General features: G+C 33.8%; 1 protein-coding gene across 1 annotated transcript in view; it reads right to left on the bottom strand.

The window, feature by feature from the left end:
- Positions 1 to 15292, bottom strand: part of LOC123527595 (EH domain-binding protein 1-like) — a 98226-nt gene that overhangs the window by 12676 nt on the left and 70258 nt on the right. Inside the window, exon 24 of the mRNA XM_053527377.1 lies at positions 11009 to 11082. Within this exon, the coding sequence (XP_053383352.1) occupies positions 11009 to 11082 (74 nt within the window). The remainder of the gene's footprint in view (positions 1 to 11008; positions 11083 to 15292) is intronic.

Here is a 15292-nt window from a genome sequence, read left to right as displayed (position 1 = left end):
TTTCTCAAAATATTGCAGGTAGATTTACATAACTTGTCAAACGAAAGAACATTATCACTATGAGAAAGTACATAAGTTTCACTTGAATATCTTAAGTAATAAAGAAGATACTGGACTCCATAATAAAAAACTTTTACCAATGCAGATGCCAATGAAAGGGCAATAGCCATCCTTATTCTTTAAACAGTCAAACTAAAAATTAACATACTTTTTCTATTTTTTTTCACATTTCTGTTTTTAAAGAATTTTAAAATTTAAATGTAAAGCTAAAGGGGCGCTCCTTTAAAGACTGTTAAAAGACTCCGGCATGTTTACACAGTTGTTACTCTGTTACCATCAATTATCACAGACTTTTAATGTCTTCTTCAGGAAAACAGAAAATCCTTAGCGACAGAAAGCCGACAGATATACTGACATCGAAGAATCACGAAAAATGAAATTAATTGATGTTACGGCTTAGTAAATCAATTTCTAATTTTCTTGGAATGTTCCAATTGGAAATGTGTCTGAAATAAGCTGCTTACAGTACTTGCAAAGGATTTTGGGTAAAAGGAACAAATACTAGAAAGGGTATTTAAGTCAGGACAAGTCTTTGGTCCTGTAATATAACACTACTGTAATGTACAGAACTGACTGCTTGATAATTATACAGCATTAGGATCTATTCATTTTGTATTTAACCAGTTGGCAGTGCATTTCTTTTTCTTTTCAGAGGAACTGTTTAAGCCACAAAATAAGGCCATGTAATTAATTATAGATTTCTAGCACACTTATTTTAATGATCAGAGTAGGGTGGCCAGTTATAGTATTTCAAGACTACAGAAAGCAGTTACATTTAACTGCAGTAATTTCAAACATACTGAAATATTAGATCGTGAAAAAATTATCAAGCAATATGTCTAAGGCAGACAAAAGATAAATATGAAGAAAAAACAAGAGCACCGCCTTGCGGGTGCTGACGCTCATCTGATTTTTTTTGTGTAATAGAAATATTGTCCTACCCACGATTTTCTAAGTCTAAAAAGGGCCATCATTCTTGCAAAAAGCAGGATAGAATTATGTTTCTTGATGTACAGTGTCCACTTATGATGGTGAAAAACTGTTGCAAGTTTTAAAGCAATAGCTTTGATAGTTTATGAGAAAAGTCGACTTAAACATAATACTCAACCAAGAAAATGATTTTCTAAGTCCAAAAGGGGCAATAATTATTGCAAAAAGCAGGATGGAGTTATGTTGCTTGCTATACAGGGTCAGCTTATGATGGTGAACAAGTGTTGCAAGTTTCAAAGCAATAGCTTTGATAGTTTAAGAGAAAAAGTTGACCTAAACATAAAACTTAACCAAGAAATCTGATATTTTCTAAGTCCAAAAGGGGCCATAAATCTTGCAAAAAGCAGGATGGAGTTATGTTTCTTGCTGTACAGGGTCAGCTTATGATGGTGAACAAGTGTTGCAAGTTTTAAAGCAACAGCTTTGATAGTTTAGGATAAAAGCTGACCTAAACATAAAACTTAACCAAGAAAACTGATTTTCTAAGTCCAAAAGGGGCAATAATTCTTGCAAAAAGCAAGATGGAGTTATGGTTCTTGATGTACAGGGTCTGCTTATTATGGTGAACAAGTATTCCAAGTTTCAAAGCAATAGCTTTGATAGTTTAGGAGAAAAGTTGACCTAAACATAAAACTTAACCAAGAAATCTGATATTTTCTAAGTACAAAAGGGGCCATAAATCTTGCAAAAAGCAAGATGGAGTTATGTTTCTTGCTATACAGGGTCAGCTTATGATGGTGAACAAGTATTCCAAGTTTCAAAGCAATAGCTTTGATAGTTTAGGAGAAAAGCTGACCTAAACATAAAACTTAACCAGGCAACGCCGACGACACTGACGCCGACGCCGACAACCGCTCAAGTGATGACAATAACTCATCATTTTTTTTCAAAAAATCAGATGAGCTAAAAAGACACTTATTTGTTTGTTTTAGCGCAAGATCCAAATATTTTACAGCGTGTGGACTTCAGAGGCAGTATATTCAATAATGGCACAGCTACAAGTGAAACTGTAATCTCAGGTGTTCACTAGATAATAACAATGAATTTTTCTTTTGTTATTTCTCAACAGTACTGTTTTCAGTCAAATTTTACTGATTTTGTATTTTTATACAAAGTAAAAAATAAAATTTCAAAATATGTCGAAGAAAGGTTGAAAATTAGAAATAAGATTATAAATGTTTAACAAAATCTGATCATCCTCTGTGTAACCTGCGTATATACTGGTGCATGTGATGATACTATAATCGTATGTAATGTAATGTAAGTGAAAATTTTATACATATGATGTACTATGTACAAATCTAAAAATATATGTTCTGTTCTGTTTTGTGAACACAGATCTCCAGCAAAATTACCCAACATGAAAGTCCAAATAACAGGCATATATCCACTTCATGTTGATAATGTATACAAGGTTTAATGATTTAGTTGTAATATTTCAAAGCCCAAAACAGGGCCATAACTCCAGAAAAAAATTCGAACATGGAAGTCCCCTTAATATACGCAACACCGGGGGAATAAAATAGACAATATGCTGTGAAGAAAACTGTCCATCTTATTTTCTATATCAATAAATAACACTGAAGAAACTTTCAGCAAAATATAGTCATATCAAAAGAAAATGAAACAACTTCAAAGTTATATGTACATACTTCCATCATATTTTTTTTTGTATAAGAAAGTCACGGGAGGAAGAAATTATTGAACGATTATCACCATATGTGCTTCAATAAATACAACAACAAACATCGGGCGCAATAAACCAGTCAATGAAGCTTGAAAGTATGAGCCCACATGTTTAGAAATGACCATGTGCTGGCGTTTAACCAAGCATAAATATCAGTAACAATAATCCGGAGGTTGGAATACTGATTGAACGGGCAGTGATAATGACTGGCATTATAAATACCCTAGCTTTCATTACTTTCAATTTTCTTTGATGAAAGATGACCAAAATAATTCATGTCTCATTTGACCAATAGTTACAAATGCTGAAACAATCTTTAATTGATAAAAACAATTATGCCACTATTGTTGCCTTGCAGAGTTGCTTCTACCGGGTAAAATGATAAGCGGGTTACAATTTACATGAGTGAGCTATAATCGTATCCATGGAAAAAAAAAGATGGTTATGATTGAAGTCCAACTTATGTTAAAATTAATCTGATTCAATGGTTGGCAAATGAGCCTTAAGGTAGCCAGTTCCATCCTGCTAGGTTCCCGTGCCTCTGCATATTACACTCCTACTGCATTTTATGGGTAGTATACTGGGTGTGATTCAAACTTTCTTAGTGGAATTATTACAGAGTAAAAACATATCATAATTCACTAAGTCTTATTTATTAAACATAAAAACTAGCAAATGGAAATAACACAGCTGTAAAATCAGAAAGATGATCAAGTACTGTGCCTAAGACAGGCTGGACACTGCATCAACTATATTCTAATGATTTTTTGTGCAACATGCATTGAAAGGATTAAATGATTTCATATCACAGTCAGCTGTCTATTTATCTCCTGTAACAATAATGGGGAAAACAGTAAAATTTCCCTTTTATGAATCTACGTTGACATGCACATGTTACTGTATGAATATTTAGATATGATAATCTCTCCCATTAAGAAATAGTTTCTACGGCAACATCCTTTGATTTCTGCGCCCGATTTTCCACACGTGATGTGAACATGTTGAATGTAATGTAGCATGCACCATTTTTTTTTTGGCGCAGTTGAAACATACATGATGACACTGGCCAATTTATCTGAGGACGTAATAATACTGTAGCATGGCACTCTTTTTTTTTTTATAAAAGTAACAAGACAGCAGAATGAAATACTGCTGTAAATCATATAATGCAAAGAAAAATTATGAATGCAAGTTGGGCATAAGCCTAGTTCAAACGTAGAAAAAAGTTTGTATCCAGGCACCTGTGAAGGACAAAATTTAATACCTCCCAAGAAAGGCAGACATTCTTTTAGAAAATGTCTCAAGAACTAAACTAGTCAACTGTCTACCTAAACTTGATGCTATATAGAGGCTGTTCAGTATTTAACTATGTCTAATAATAACAAGAGCACTGCCTTGCGGGTGCAGACGCTCATCTGATTTTTTTGTTTCTGTATAATACAAATATTGTCATACCCATGATTTTCTAAGTCCAAAAGGGGCCAACATTCTTGCAAAAAAAGCAATGTAGAGTTACGGTGCTTGCTGTATAGAGTCAGCTTTAAAGCAATAGCTTTGACCGTTAAGGAGAAAAGTTGACCCAAATGCAAAACTAAACCAAGAAATCTGATTTTCTAAGTCCAAATGGGGCCATGATTCTTGCAAAAAGCAGGATGGAGTTACCTTTCTTGCTGTACAGAGTCAGCTATTGATGGCTGATGGTGAACAAGTGTTGCAAGTTTTAAAGCAATAGCTTTGATAGTTTAGGAAAAAGTTGACCTAAACTTAAAACTTAACCAAGAAATCTGATATTTTCTAAGTCCAAAAGGGGCCATAATTCTTGCAAAAAGCAGGATGGAGTTATGTTTTTTGCTGTATAGAGTCAGCTATTGATGGTGAACAAGTGTTGCAAGTTTTTAAGCAATGGCTTTGATAGTTTAGGAGAAAAGCTGACCTAAACATAAAACTTAACCAGGCAATGCTGACACCGATCAAGTGATGACAATACCTCATCATTTTTTCCCCCAAAAGATCAGATGAGCTAAAAATCAACTTTGTTCCTGCTTTATTAAAGGCAGAATCCAAACAAAGCCATGTAAAACAACAAACCAGACCTAAATGAAAAATGACCACCAGTTGGAGGCATTTGTTGCGATGGACATATCTGAGCAATGGCTGACAATTGGCACACGCCATACTGTTGTGGCAGCCATCATGTTGGTATCATGTTTCAGTGTAATCTGTTAATGCAATGTGGGATGTTGAGGTTGGCATGTGGTCAGGTGTTCCACAGTCAACTGATGCAACAATCTGCAGGTATTTTATTTCAACCAATGACATATGATTCTGCATCAATCTCATTCAAATGAAAAATAAGATGGATTTCTCTTTCTGTTGCTGACAGAATTTTTGCATGTCATTGGCTAAAAACTGCCACCTTGTTTTAAAATTTAAAACAAGCAAACTGCAAAGCAATTCTTTTTGGTAGGTAACTGCAAAATTACTTAATTTAAAGTTAAATTCAATGCACTTATAAATCTAAATTTTAGCAAATGTGCAAATGCATATCCTGTGAACTCATTTAATGTTGTTTGTCATGAAATATCAAGGTTTTGGTAAAAAAAGTTTATTTCTTTGGTATATGAATACTTGGATTTCACATTTTGAAAGGGAACTCTATTTGTTCATTGCGATGGCGCAACCACAAATCAAACAAAAATTAGTCTCCAACAAATATTAATTATCTTACAGTAAGTGTATGGCTTCACTAAGATATAAACTGCACATAAAAATGCTTGGCCCAGCTAATCAAAATTTAATAGTGATCCTTTTTAACCAGCTGTCGAGATACTAAGACATACTATCAAGAAAAAGTTTTTTTTTGTGGATGGAAGTTGGGGTGGGGGAGCAGGCAGAGTGGAATAAGTTACAATCGTTAACGCCCCTGGTACTTAGGGTAATAGATAGCAATTCATCAAAGTGTACTTAAAATAAACAAGTCAGTAAAACAACACTTGCTTTCATACTTCAAGGATGAAAGATCCCTGATTTTTACTGTTTCCAATTTCTTACAGACAACAACATGGACCTAGACAGTTGGCACAGTGGACATACATTTCAACAATTTCATGTTCTCACCATATGGTCAAAATTAAATGTTTCCAGTCCTTCTAAGACCAATTACTATGGATTAGGCTAAAGCAGTTAGCAATTTGGTTCCAATGGCCAAATTCACTTGTTATAATTTTTGCACAGGTCAACATCGGCAGGTCTTGCACAGGCTAGGTCCACAAGTGAATATGATGTTTTATCATTAATCAGTAACTGTGTTCAGACAGACTGAAATGACTATAAATATCAATTTAACAATAAATACCTATTCAACATATCCTTTTCTAACACTGATACTGAACCCAGTTTTAAATCATCGTCATTAGGACGTAGAAACTATTAATGACAGAGATGATTCACTTTTTTTTCTAATTAAAAGGGGACAAAGGGATCTAACGGTACACAGGTAACATCACCTTCTCTTGTCCCAAGACAACTAATCAAGGTGAACAATTTCTGAATGGCTGAAATCACGGGGATAATTTACCGACTGAGACCGACCAGATGTGTGCATTTTGTCTTTTCTGTAAATCAAATAATACGAGGATCAAAAGACAATCTTTGTTTCCGTTTGATGCAGTCTTCAAAATGCACATTTTTATTTCCAAGTTTTAAAGTGATCTTGTGTGGAAAATTACAGTAATTACTGGATTAAGTTGCACTGAACAACATGATTTAATTCTTAGGCAGAAACTGTGAGCACAACATATGAGCCGTGCCATGTGAAAACCAACATAGTGGATTTGCGACCAGCATGGATCCAGACCAGCCTGCGCATCCGCACAGTCTGGTCAGGATCCATGCTGTTCGCTTTTAAGCCTATTGGAATTGGAGAAACTGTAAGCGAACAGCATGGATCCTGACCAGACTGCGCGGATGCGCAGGCTGGTCTGGATCCATGCTGGTCGCAAACCCACTATGTTGGTTTTCACATGGCACGGCTCATATATAGATAGCTAAATGGAAAACAGTTCTGGAAGAAAATGATTAAGGAAGCTCTTAGATATATGTTATTCGATGTCTAATTTATTTGTTATGTCCCATGAAAAGAAATAACAAGAGGGCCATGATGGCCCTATATCGCTCACCTGTTATCATTGCACTTGAGGACAAGAAGGTCCTAAAAATATCTACGTCCAAAGGACAGGAACAACAAAGGGAAGAAATTTAACCAAAAAGGAAAAAAAACAAGAGGGCCATGATGGCCCTATATCGCTCACCTGTTATCATTGCACTTGAGGACAAGAAGGTCCTCAGAAAAAATATCTAAGTTCAAAGGACAGGAACAACAAAGGAAAGAAATCTAACCAAAAAGAAAGAAAAAATTCTTACAAGGTACAGATGTCAAAATACACCTAAAAATTGGAGGTACCATCCATGTTGTACCATAGAAAAGTGGTCTCGATTTTTCCCTACGGCCAATAGTAAAAAAGTTACTAAAATAAGCTATTTATATTAACGTAAAAGGGAAGTAATTAAAAGAAAATTATTGTAAGTGATCAAAAGAAGAAACTGCCAAATAAATCTGGTGACATAAATGAAATTTCAGATCAGTATGTTCATTAGTTATGGAGATATACCCATTTTAATTTGAAATAAAGGGAGGTAATCTGACATAAAATCAGTCCATAGTTATCTACTTTGATTGGCTCAGTCCAACTAATGACAACAATGAAATTTCAAATAAGTCCTATAAGTACTTACTGACATAAATTCATTTTGACTACAATCAGGGGAGGTAATCAGATATAAAATAACTCTGGAACCTACGATTGGCTCTAATTTGTCATGGAATCCAAGATTTATTGTTGTTGAAGATATTTTAGAAGTTTGTATCAAACAAGAGCTGTCGGAGGACAGCAACGCTCGACTATTTAACAGCCTTGTCGCTTGAATGAATAAGAAAGTCGAAAAAGGGGCATAATTTAGTAAAAAAGTAAAATAGGGTTATGGAACCTGCATAGTGCTTATCAGCTCATGACAGTGGACAAGTGTATGGAGTTTCAATCCATTCCCATTAGTGGGTACTGAGATACCAGCTTACATATAAGAATTTAACCCAAAAACTCCTAAGTTCAAAAAGGGGCATAATTTTGTAAAATGCAAAGTTGAGTTATTGACCCTTTGCACTGCACGTCATATCATGACAGTGAACTAGTGTGTGAAGTTTCAATCCTTTCCCATTTGTGGATACTGAGATACCAGCTTACATACAAAAACTTAACCAAAAATTTCTATGCTGAAAAAGGGGCATAATTTTGTAAAAAAACAAAATAAAGTTATGGGACCTGCTTTGTGCATGTCAGATCATGACAGTGAACAAGTGTGTGAAGTTTCAATCCATTCCCATTAGTGAGTACTGAGATACCAGCTTACATACAAAACCTTAACCAAAAATTCTAAGTCGAAAAAGGGGCATAATTTTGTAAAAAAGCAAAATAGAGTTATGGAACCTGTGCAATGTAAGTCAGTTATCACAGTAAATAAGTGTGTGAAGTTTCAATCCATTCCCACAAGTGGTTACTTAGATACCAGCTTACATACAAAACCTTAACCAAACATTTTTAAGTCAAAAAAGGGGCATAATTTTGTAAAAAAGCAAACCAGAGTTATGGAACCTGTGCAATGTAAGTCAGTTTATCCCAGTGAATACGTGTGTGAAGTTTCAATCCATTCCAACAAGTGGTTGCTGAGATACCAGCTTACATACAAAAACTTAACCAAATCGGGACGCGGACGCATGGGCGAGTCCAATAGCTCTACTATTCTATGAATAGTCGAGCTAATAAAACCATAAATGAAGACTCTATATGGCTGCAAAAGCCAAAATAGCCAATTTTGGACCTTTAAGGGGCCATAACTCTGGAACCCATGATGGAATCTGGCCAGTTCAAAAAAGGAACCAAGATCTTGTGGTGATACAAGTTGTGTGCAAGTTTGGTTAAAATCAAATCATAAATGAAATTGCTATTGTGCAAACAAGGTCAAAATAGCTAATTTTGGCCCTTTCAGGGGCCATAACTCTGGAACCCATTAAGGGATCTGGCCAGTTCAAGAAAGGAACCAAGATCTTATGGTGATATAAGTTGTGTGCCAGTTTGGTAAAAATCAAATCATAAATAAAGCTGCTAATGTGCAGACAAGGTCAAAATAGCTGATTCTGGTCCTTTCAGGGGCCATAACTCTGGAACCCATATTGGAATCTGGCCAGTTCAAGAAAGCAACCGTGATCTTATGGTGATACAAGTTGTGTGCCAGTTTGGTAAAAATCAAATCATAAATGAAACCACTATCGTGCAGACATGAAATTGTTGACGGACGGACGGACGCACGGACTGACGACGGACGAAGGGTGATCACAAAAGCTCACCTTGTCACTATGTGACAGGTGAGCTAAAAACAACCCCTGAGAAATAAATATTAATAATTAATTTTATTATTTCAATTAGATTAAGTGCAAAAAGTTAAAAGTAATAATTGCACCGCAAAGTGATCAACATATGAGAAAAATTATGTCCCCGCTATGATAAAATTTAAGAAATCTACTCTGCTGTGGATCACGCTCATATGTCTGGTCAAGGACACTGCAAACACATGCTCACAAAAAATTGTAATAACTCAAAAAATTGATATAAAAATAAATCAAAACTGATATTTTTTTTTTTTTTTTACATTTTATGACTATATGAATATTACTTTCTGGAATGTCAACTATTAACATACTGACCTAAATAAAAGCTTCTAAAATGTAAAATAACCGGATAACAAAATACAGATGCAGATATATCAGTCTTTTTGCTGGCATTTCAAACTAATTTTAAATATTTTTATACCTTACAGTGACAAAACAGTTTTATCATAAAGTGTTGTTACTCGTATGCCAATCGAGTAACTGATAACCTTTTACCAAGAAATTGAATAATTTCATTTTACTTGTATGCCATTAAGCAAAAAACATAATTCTGTAAAATACTCGCTAACATGCTATCACTAAGATACAATATCAGAGTAATTCATGCACCTGCAGCTTTTTACGATTCTTTTCATTTGTTCAAAGCCACCGAGATTGTCCAGTTAATTACCAATTAGGGTCCGCCCTGTGACAAAAATACCTGTTTTATGGTAAAACTAATTACATTTTTACAGTGCAAAAATTAGTTATTACAAAACTATCTAATAGGTCGTTCATCAGATAACAAGACCTTTAATGACGAGCCTTTTTGACTTAATTAAAACATAAGCTTCTTTGAGACTAGGCCTACGGGAACATTAATTACTGGCATCTTTTAGCCCCTAGATACGATTGATAACTCAGGTAATGACTGATTTAATTGAAAAATTTCATTCTTGCAAAATTGCATGACAACATTCAATCCTGCCAGCAAAATGGTTCTGCGACTTCTTTTGAAATACACATGAAATGGAGAAAACATCATTTGTATAGGTGCTACAAAGCAAGTGTTAAAAAGCTTTGACCAATTTGAATCTGTGGAATTACATTAAGTTTTAACATACTGTATAAATGATTAATATTGCTAAGTATTCAGATTAAAGGTTCCAGAAATAAGATTTTCACAACCATACAATCAATATCTGATAAAGCAATAAAGATACTCAGGATTATTTTGGAAATTATTTTCTGCCAAAACAGGAACACATAAAAAATGTAGTTTGATCACTATGTTTTTTTAAAATGAAATTGTCTTTGAAACTTCCAAGTTATTTTGTAAAAATATGGACATTTCAAAGCTTTTTAACTTTCTACATTACAGGATTAAAAATAATAATTTCAAAGCATTTTTTTCTATGGCCAGTTTTACAAATTAGTATTAAGCAGAACATGTTATCAAAGGGGAGATAACTTCTTACAGACCAAGTTCTTATTTTTTTTCTAGTTTTTGTTTTGTTTTAACCCTTATCATACTAAACACAACTGATTCTATCTTTGCAACCAGTGTAGATCATGATCAGCGGATGTGCAGTCTGATCATGATCTGCACTGTTTGCCATTCAGTCAGTATCTTGTTGGTTAGCACGCCTTTTAACAGTTAATGGTACACTCCAAATTGAAAGATTGACAAGTTCATTATAGAAATTTAGCAGCGTAAGGGTTAAGAGTTCTTGATAAGATTGTTATAATGCCTTTTTGAAACTGGCCAAGTCCAGTTTGGATGATCTTACCTTCAATTGCCATCATAGCTCTAAGCTCCCGATTTAACAGGTCAAACTTCTTCTCAAGATCATCTTCTTTTTCCCTATAATAAGTATAAAAGAACAGAATATGGTAACCACATTATATGATAAACATATTTATATACTAATGCAATTTATATTTCATTTTATACAACCTGCATCCAAATGTATATCAAAACATCAAATTTTCTAAAACAGATAAAATTTGTTTTAAACGCCCAAAACTGCCTTTGAGTGCCAATGCCAATTAAGTAGGGATGGGAACGAATACTGAAATCAATATTCGAATATTCGGTTTGCCATATTCGAATATATTCGAATATTCGGTTTGCTTTAATGGAAGCTTTCAATTCTTATTAAGTGATTGGCATAAACACAACGTATTCATTTGTTTACAGCGTGGATCATCGTACGTAATAAGGCCAAAAAATGTTTGCTTCGGGTAACCCGATCCTACTTAGCAAAACCCGCCGATCCTAGCATTTTATTTCACGATTCTGTCAATATAATCATGAACATATTTAACTAATTCAGTGTTTTAGCTTCAAAATAATACAAAAAATCAAAACGATTATAATTTAGACCGTCGCAATTTTATCTAAAAATAGCAGGTCGCCCCATTTAAACACGTGACGCGCTGTTGTATTACCGCCGCCATTTTGAAAATTTTTAATCGTCGTGTAAAAAGCAAGTAAGGCAAACTTAAACCTCCTTCAACATGAACTTATGCATCAGTCATATGTTATCTTGATTTTATTATAAAAGTTAATTCGAATACGGCCGATTGCGGATGAAAACCGATTCTGCGGATGGTCTGAAACGTCGTACAAAATATTGTGAAAAGATCGGCAATATCTACAAGTTTGGTATTGTTTTCGAAAAAAAAAATTCTACAACTTGTTACATAAAACAGGCGCCAATAAAAATGAACAAACGATATAAAGATATCACATTTACGCCTAATACAAACTGTTAATCCGTAGCGATGACCCCAGGTAATTATGTATTGCAATTTTCTTGTTAATTGGACATCTTTTGACATGCATCTGACACAATGACGCCTGTTGCAAACTGTTAATCCGTAACGATGGCCCCTGCCAATTATGCATTGCTATTTTCTTGTTAATTGGACATCTTTTGATACTCGTTAAACAAACATGACATGGTTTTATTCTGTAGAATTAGCATGCTCATATTGCCCAAAATCAATGATACTTATTTTGAACAAAAATATACAATAATTTACGAATATTCGAATTTGATTTTCATATTCGAATATTCGACTGATTTCTGAATATTCGAATATTCGAATATTCGTTCCCATCCCTACAATTAAGACATTAATTAGGCAAGATGCAAGACATCAGTTTGTTTCTTGTCTATCTAACTTGCTTCAAGATGATGTAGAAATGTTCCAAGTTACAGCTAAAAGGTTATTACTAAATCAGCAAGTGGGTCAAGAAAAGTGCATCTAAACAAAACCTTTGACAAAGAAATACAAATTCTTAAAGTACAAAAAGGGTCATAATTCAACAAAGGAAAAATATTGTTATTGTCCTACATACACAATTAATTATGATAAACAGGTGAATGAAATTTTAAAGCAACAGAAACATGTATGTAAAAAAAAAAAATTCAATAAACATATGTATAATATATCATCTTAAATACAGAAGACCTGTCCAAATATCTTAACCAGTATGACAATACCTCAAAGTCGTAATTATATGAATATTGTACAAGATGATGCAAGTAAAATTCCACCATTACATGAAGTCATCAAAACTCTTCTTTATGAGTATTGTTGTTGTTGTTTTTAAAATAAGTACGGACTAAAACTTACTAATACAGCAGCTTGTCTTTGCTATTTTTTTTTTGTTTCTAGAATTTTGATACGCAACTGGCATTATAAACCATGCTGCTTCAACATGTAGGATAAAACTAATGCATGTGTGTAAATTTAAAAAAACATGTGTCATTTTGATCATATCTTTTTTGTCACTCAATCATTTTAACCAGTAAGAAAGTGTATATCATAAAGCTTGTAAAGCACTTTATGTGCTTAGAGTATCATGCATTGAAACTAACAAACTGAAAATTTATTTGGACAAAAAAGCTTGTATTTTCATTTTGAAATGTAATTAAATTAAGTTCTTAAGAGACCCTAAATTTTTCCCTCCATCTTTCCTCTCGTCAATAACCCTTATTATACAAACATATTGGAAAAATATTTATTAATTATTATTTAGAAGGAGACATCCCAGAAATATAGGAATTCGCTTTCAAGAACATATAGGTATAGGACAATACAAATTTTACTGGATGGTTTCATAGCTTCCAAGGAACTGAGTGCCCTTATTTTCAACTTGCTTGTGGTCTATTTCATTTTCTATGTTATGTATTTTGTATGGAATGTTGGTGATGCTACTTCCCTTCACCCTCCTATTGCCCTTCCCTCTTCTCCCCCACTCCTTTTATCCCATCCCCATTATTGATTTATTTCATATAATGTATTTGTTGGTGGGCATTTATTTTGCTGTAAAAGCAGAAATTTTCGCAAGGGTTTAAATTTCGCTATATTCGCAAGGCCCTGCATTTCACGAAAATTAACCCTCGCGTAAATATTCACCATCAGTATAATTCAGATTCAAATAGGACACCATTTTTATAATTTCGCGAATATTACACCTCGCGAACATACTCAAAATTTCAAACTCGCGAAATTTTGACCCAGCAAAAATATGTGCTTTTACAGTAAGTGAATAATTGTTATTGCTCTCCTTTCAAGTGGTACAGTAACAATATTTGGAGGATGGAAGAGAGAGAAACCTACTTTAATAGCACATAGTTTTTACCACGTTCTTCTGCATCTCCAGAATTTTTAATCCGGTTCTCATGAAACTTTACACATTAAAAAATTCCAGTCTAGATCAGTGCAGAACAACAGTATTCTCCACTGAAATACTCCATATGCTGTGAATACACTTGACAAATATTCCATTTTGAAGGAAAAGAACAAAACACAACTAAAAACTGTTTGAAAATTGAGCTATTAAATTTCCCAAGTCAAAGTTTTAATAAGGACTATGCTTTTCTTTTCTCTTATGCTACTTTTATAGGGGAAAGCCAGAACCAAATCAGATTTCTTAGCCGGCATTAATGTAATGGGTTTAAGTCTACAAGATGATCATATTTTCTTAATATACTTAGGGTATTTTCAAGCATTTCTCTAAGGATCTGGGTGTATTAAGCCTACTATTTAGTCAAATACCATTGATCTTCATGTATATCATTATTATCACTTATTGTATGTTATTATTACGGCAGAATCAGCCTTATATTTTAAATAATGGCTTCGACATATTAAGGAAGGAAGATTCTGTGCTGCTAATACCTACTAATCTGCTTAAATCTTTGGCTGAGCTGACAACATCGCCTTTCCAACGATGGCATTGATAATATACTGCTCGCAATAAATACCTCAGTTCCATATCTGTTAACCAAGTCTATAAGAGGGTTGTTTTGTAAAAAAGTTCAGAGTAAAAGATCTCTTTCAATACAATGGTATTGATACTATAGCACTTGCAATAAATATGTAGTTTTCATCAATCTTTACTTGTCTGGTAGAGATTAGACAGGAAGGGTAAAAAATGTTCTTTTATACAGCAGCATTGATAATATATGGAATACAGACAAAATTCCCCCTCCCCAGTCCACTCTCAGATCAATTCCACTTCATTTTTTCAAACTTGATAAATTTCATTATCCTTGACTTTTCAATTTATTCAGCTTAAAAATTGATAATTATTATCTTAAATTTGTTACTTTTAAGTTTACCAGTATGTAGATCTTATAAATAATTTTCAAGTTTTTACTTAACAAAATCAAAGAGGGTGTTGTCCACCTTTGTCACATTTAGCATTAGAGATTTTGCCAGATATTCAAAATATACTGCTTGCAATAAAAATGTGGTTCTTCACCCTGACATTTATAAACTATGTTCACATAATTTGCTATGAGCCTATGTGGGGTTTGGGCAATGGCATCCAGATCTGAGTGGATAGTTGCTGAGGATTAACACTGTAAACATCTGTGCAAGTCTGTCCTTACTGAGGTAAAAACAATACCTAATTTGTCAGCCTGACAACACATCTAATAGTCGCTGAGGATTAACACTGTAAACCTCTGTGCAAGTCTGTCCTTACTGAGGTAAAAACAATACCTAATTTGTCAGCCTGACAACACATCTAAGAATGATACTAGTAACTATAT

The sequence above is a fragment of the Mercenaria mercenaria genome, chromosome 1 (assembly GCF_021730395.1).
Source record: "Mercenaria mercenaria strain notata chromosome 1, MADL_Memer_1, whole genome shotgun sequence".
NCBI classification, from domain to species: domain Eukaryota; kingdom Metazoa; phylum Mollusca; class Bivalvia; order Venerida; family Veneridae; genus Mercenaria; species Mercenaria mercenaria.
The sequence above is the reverse complement of the archived record's forward strand: the minus strand, read 5'-3'. Positions and strand labels throughout refer to the sequence as shown.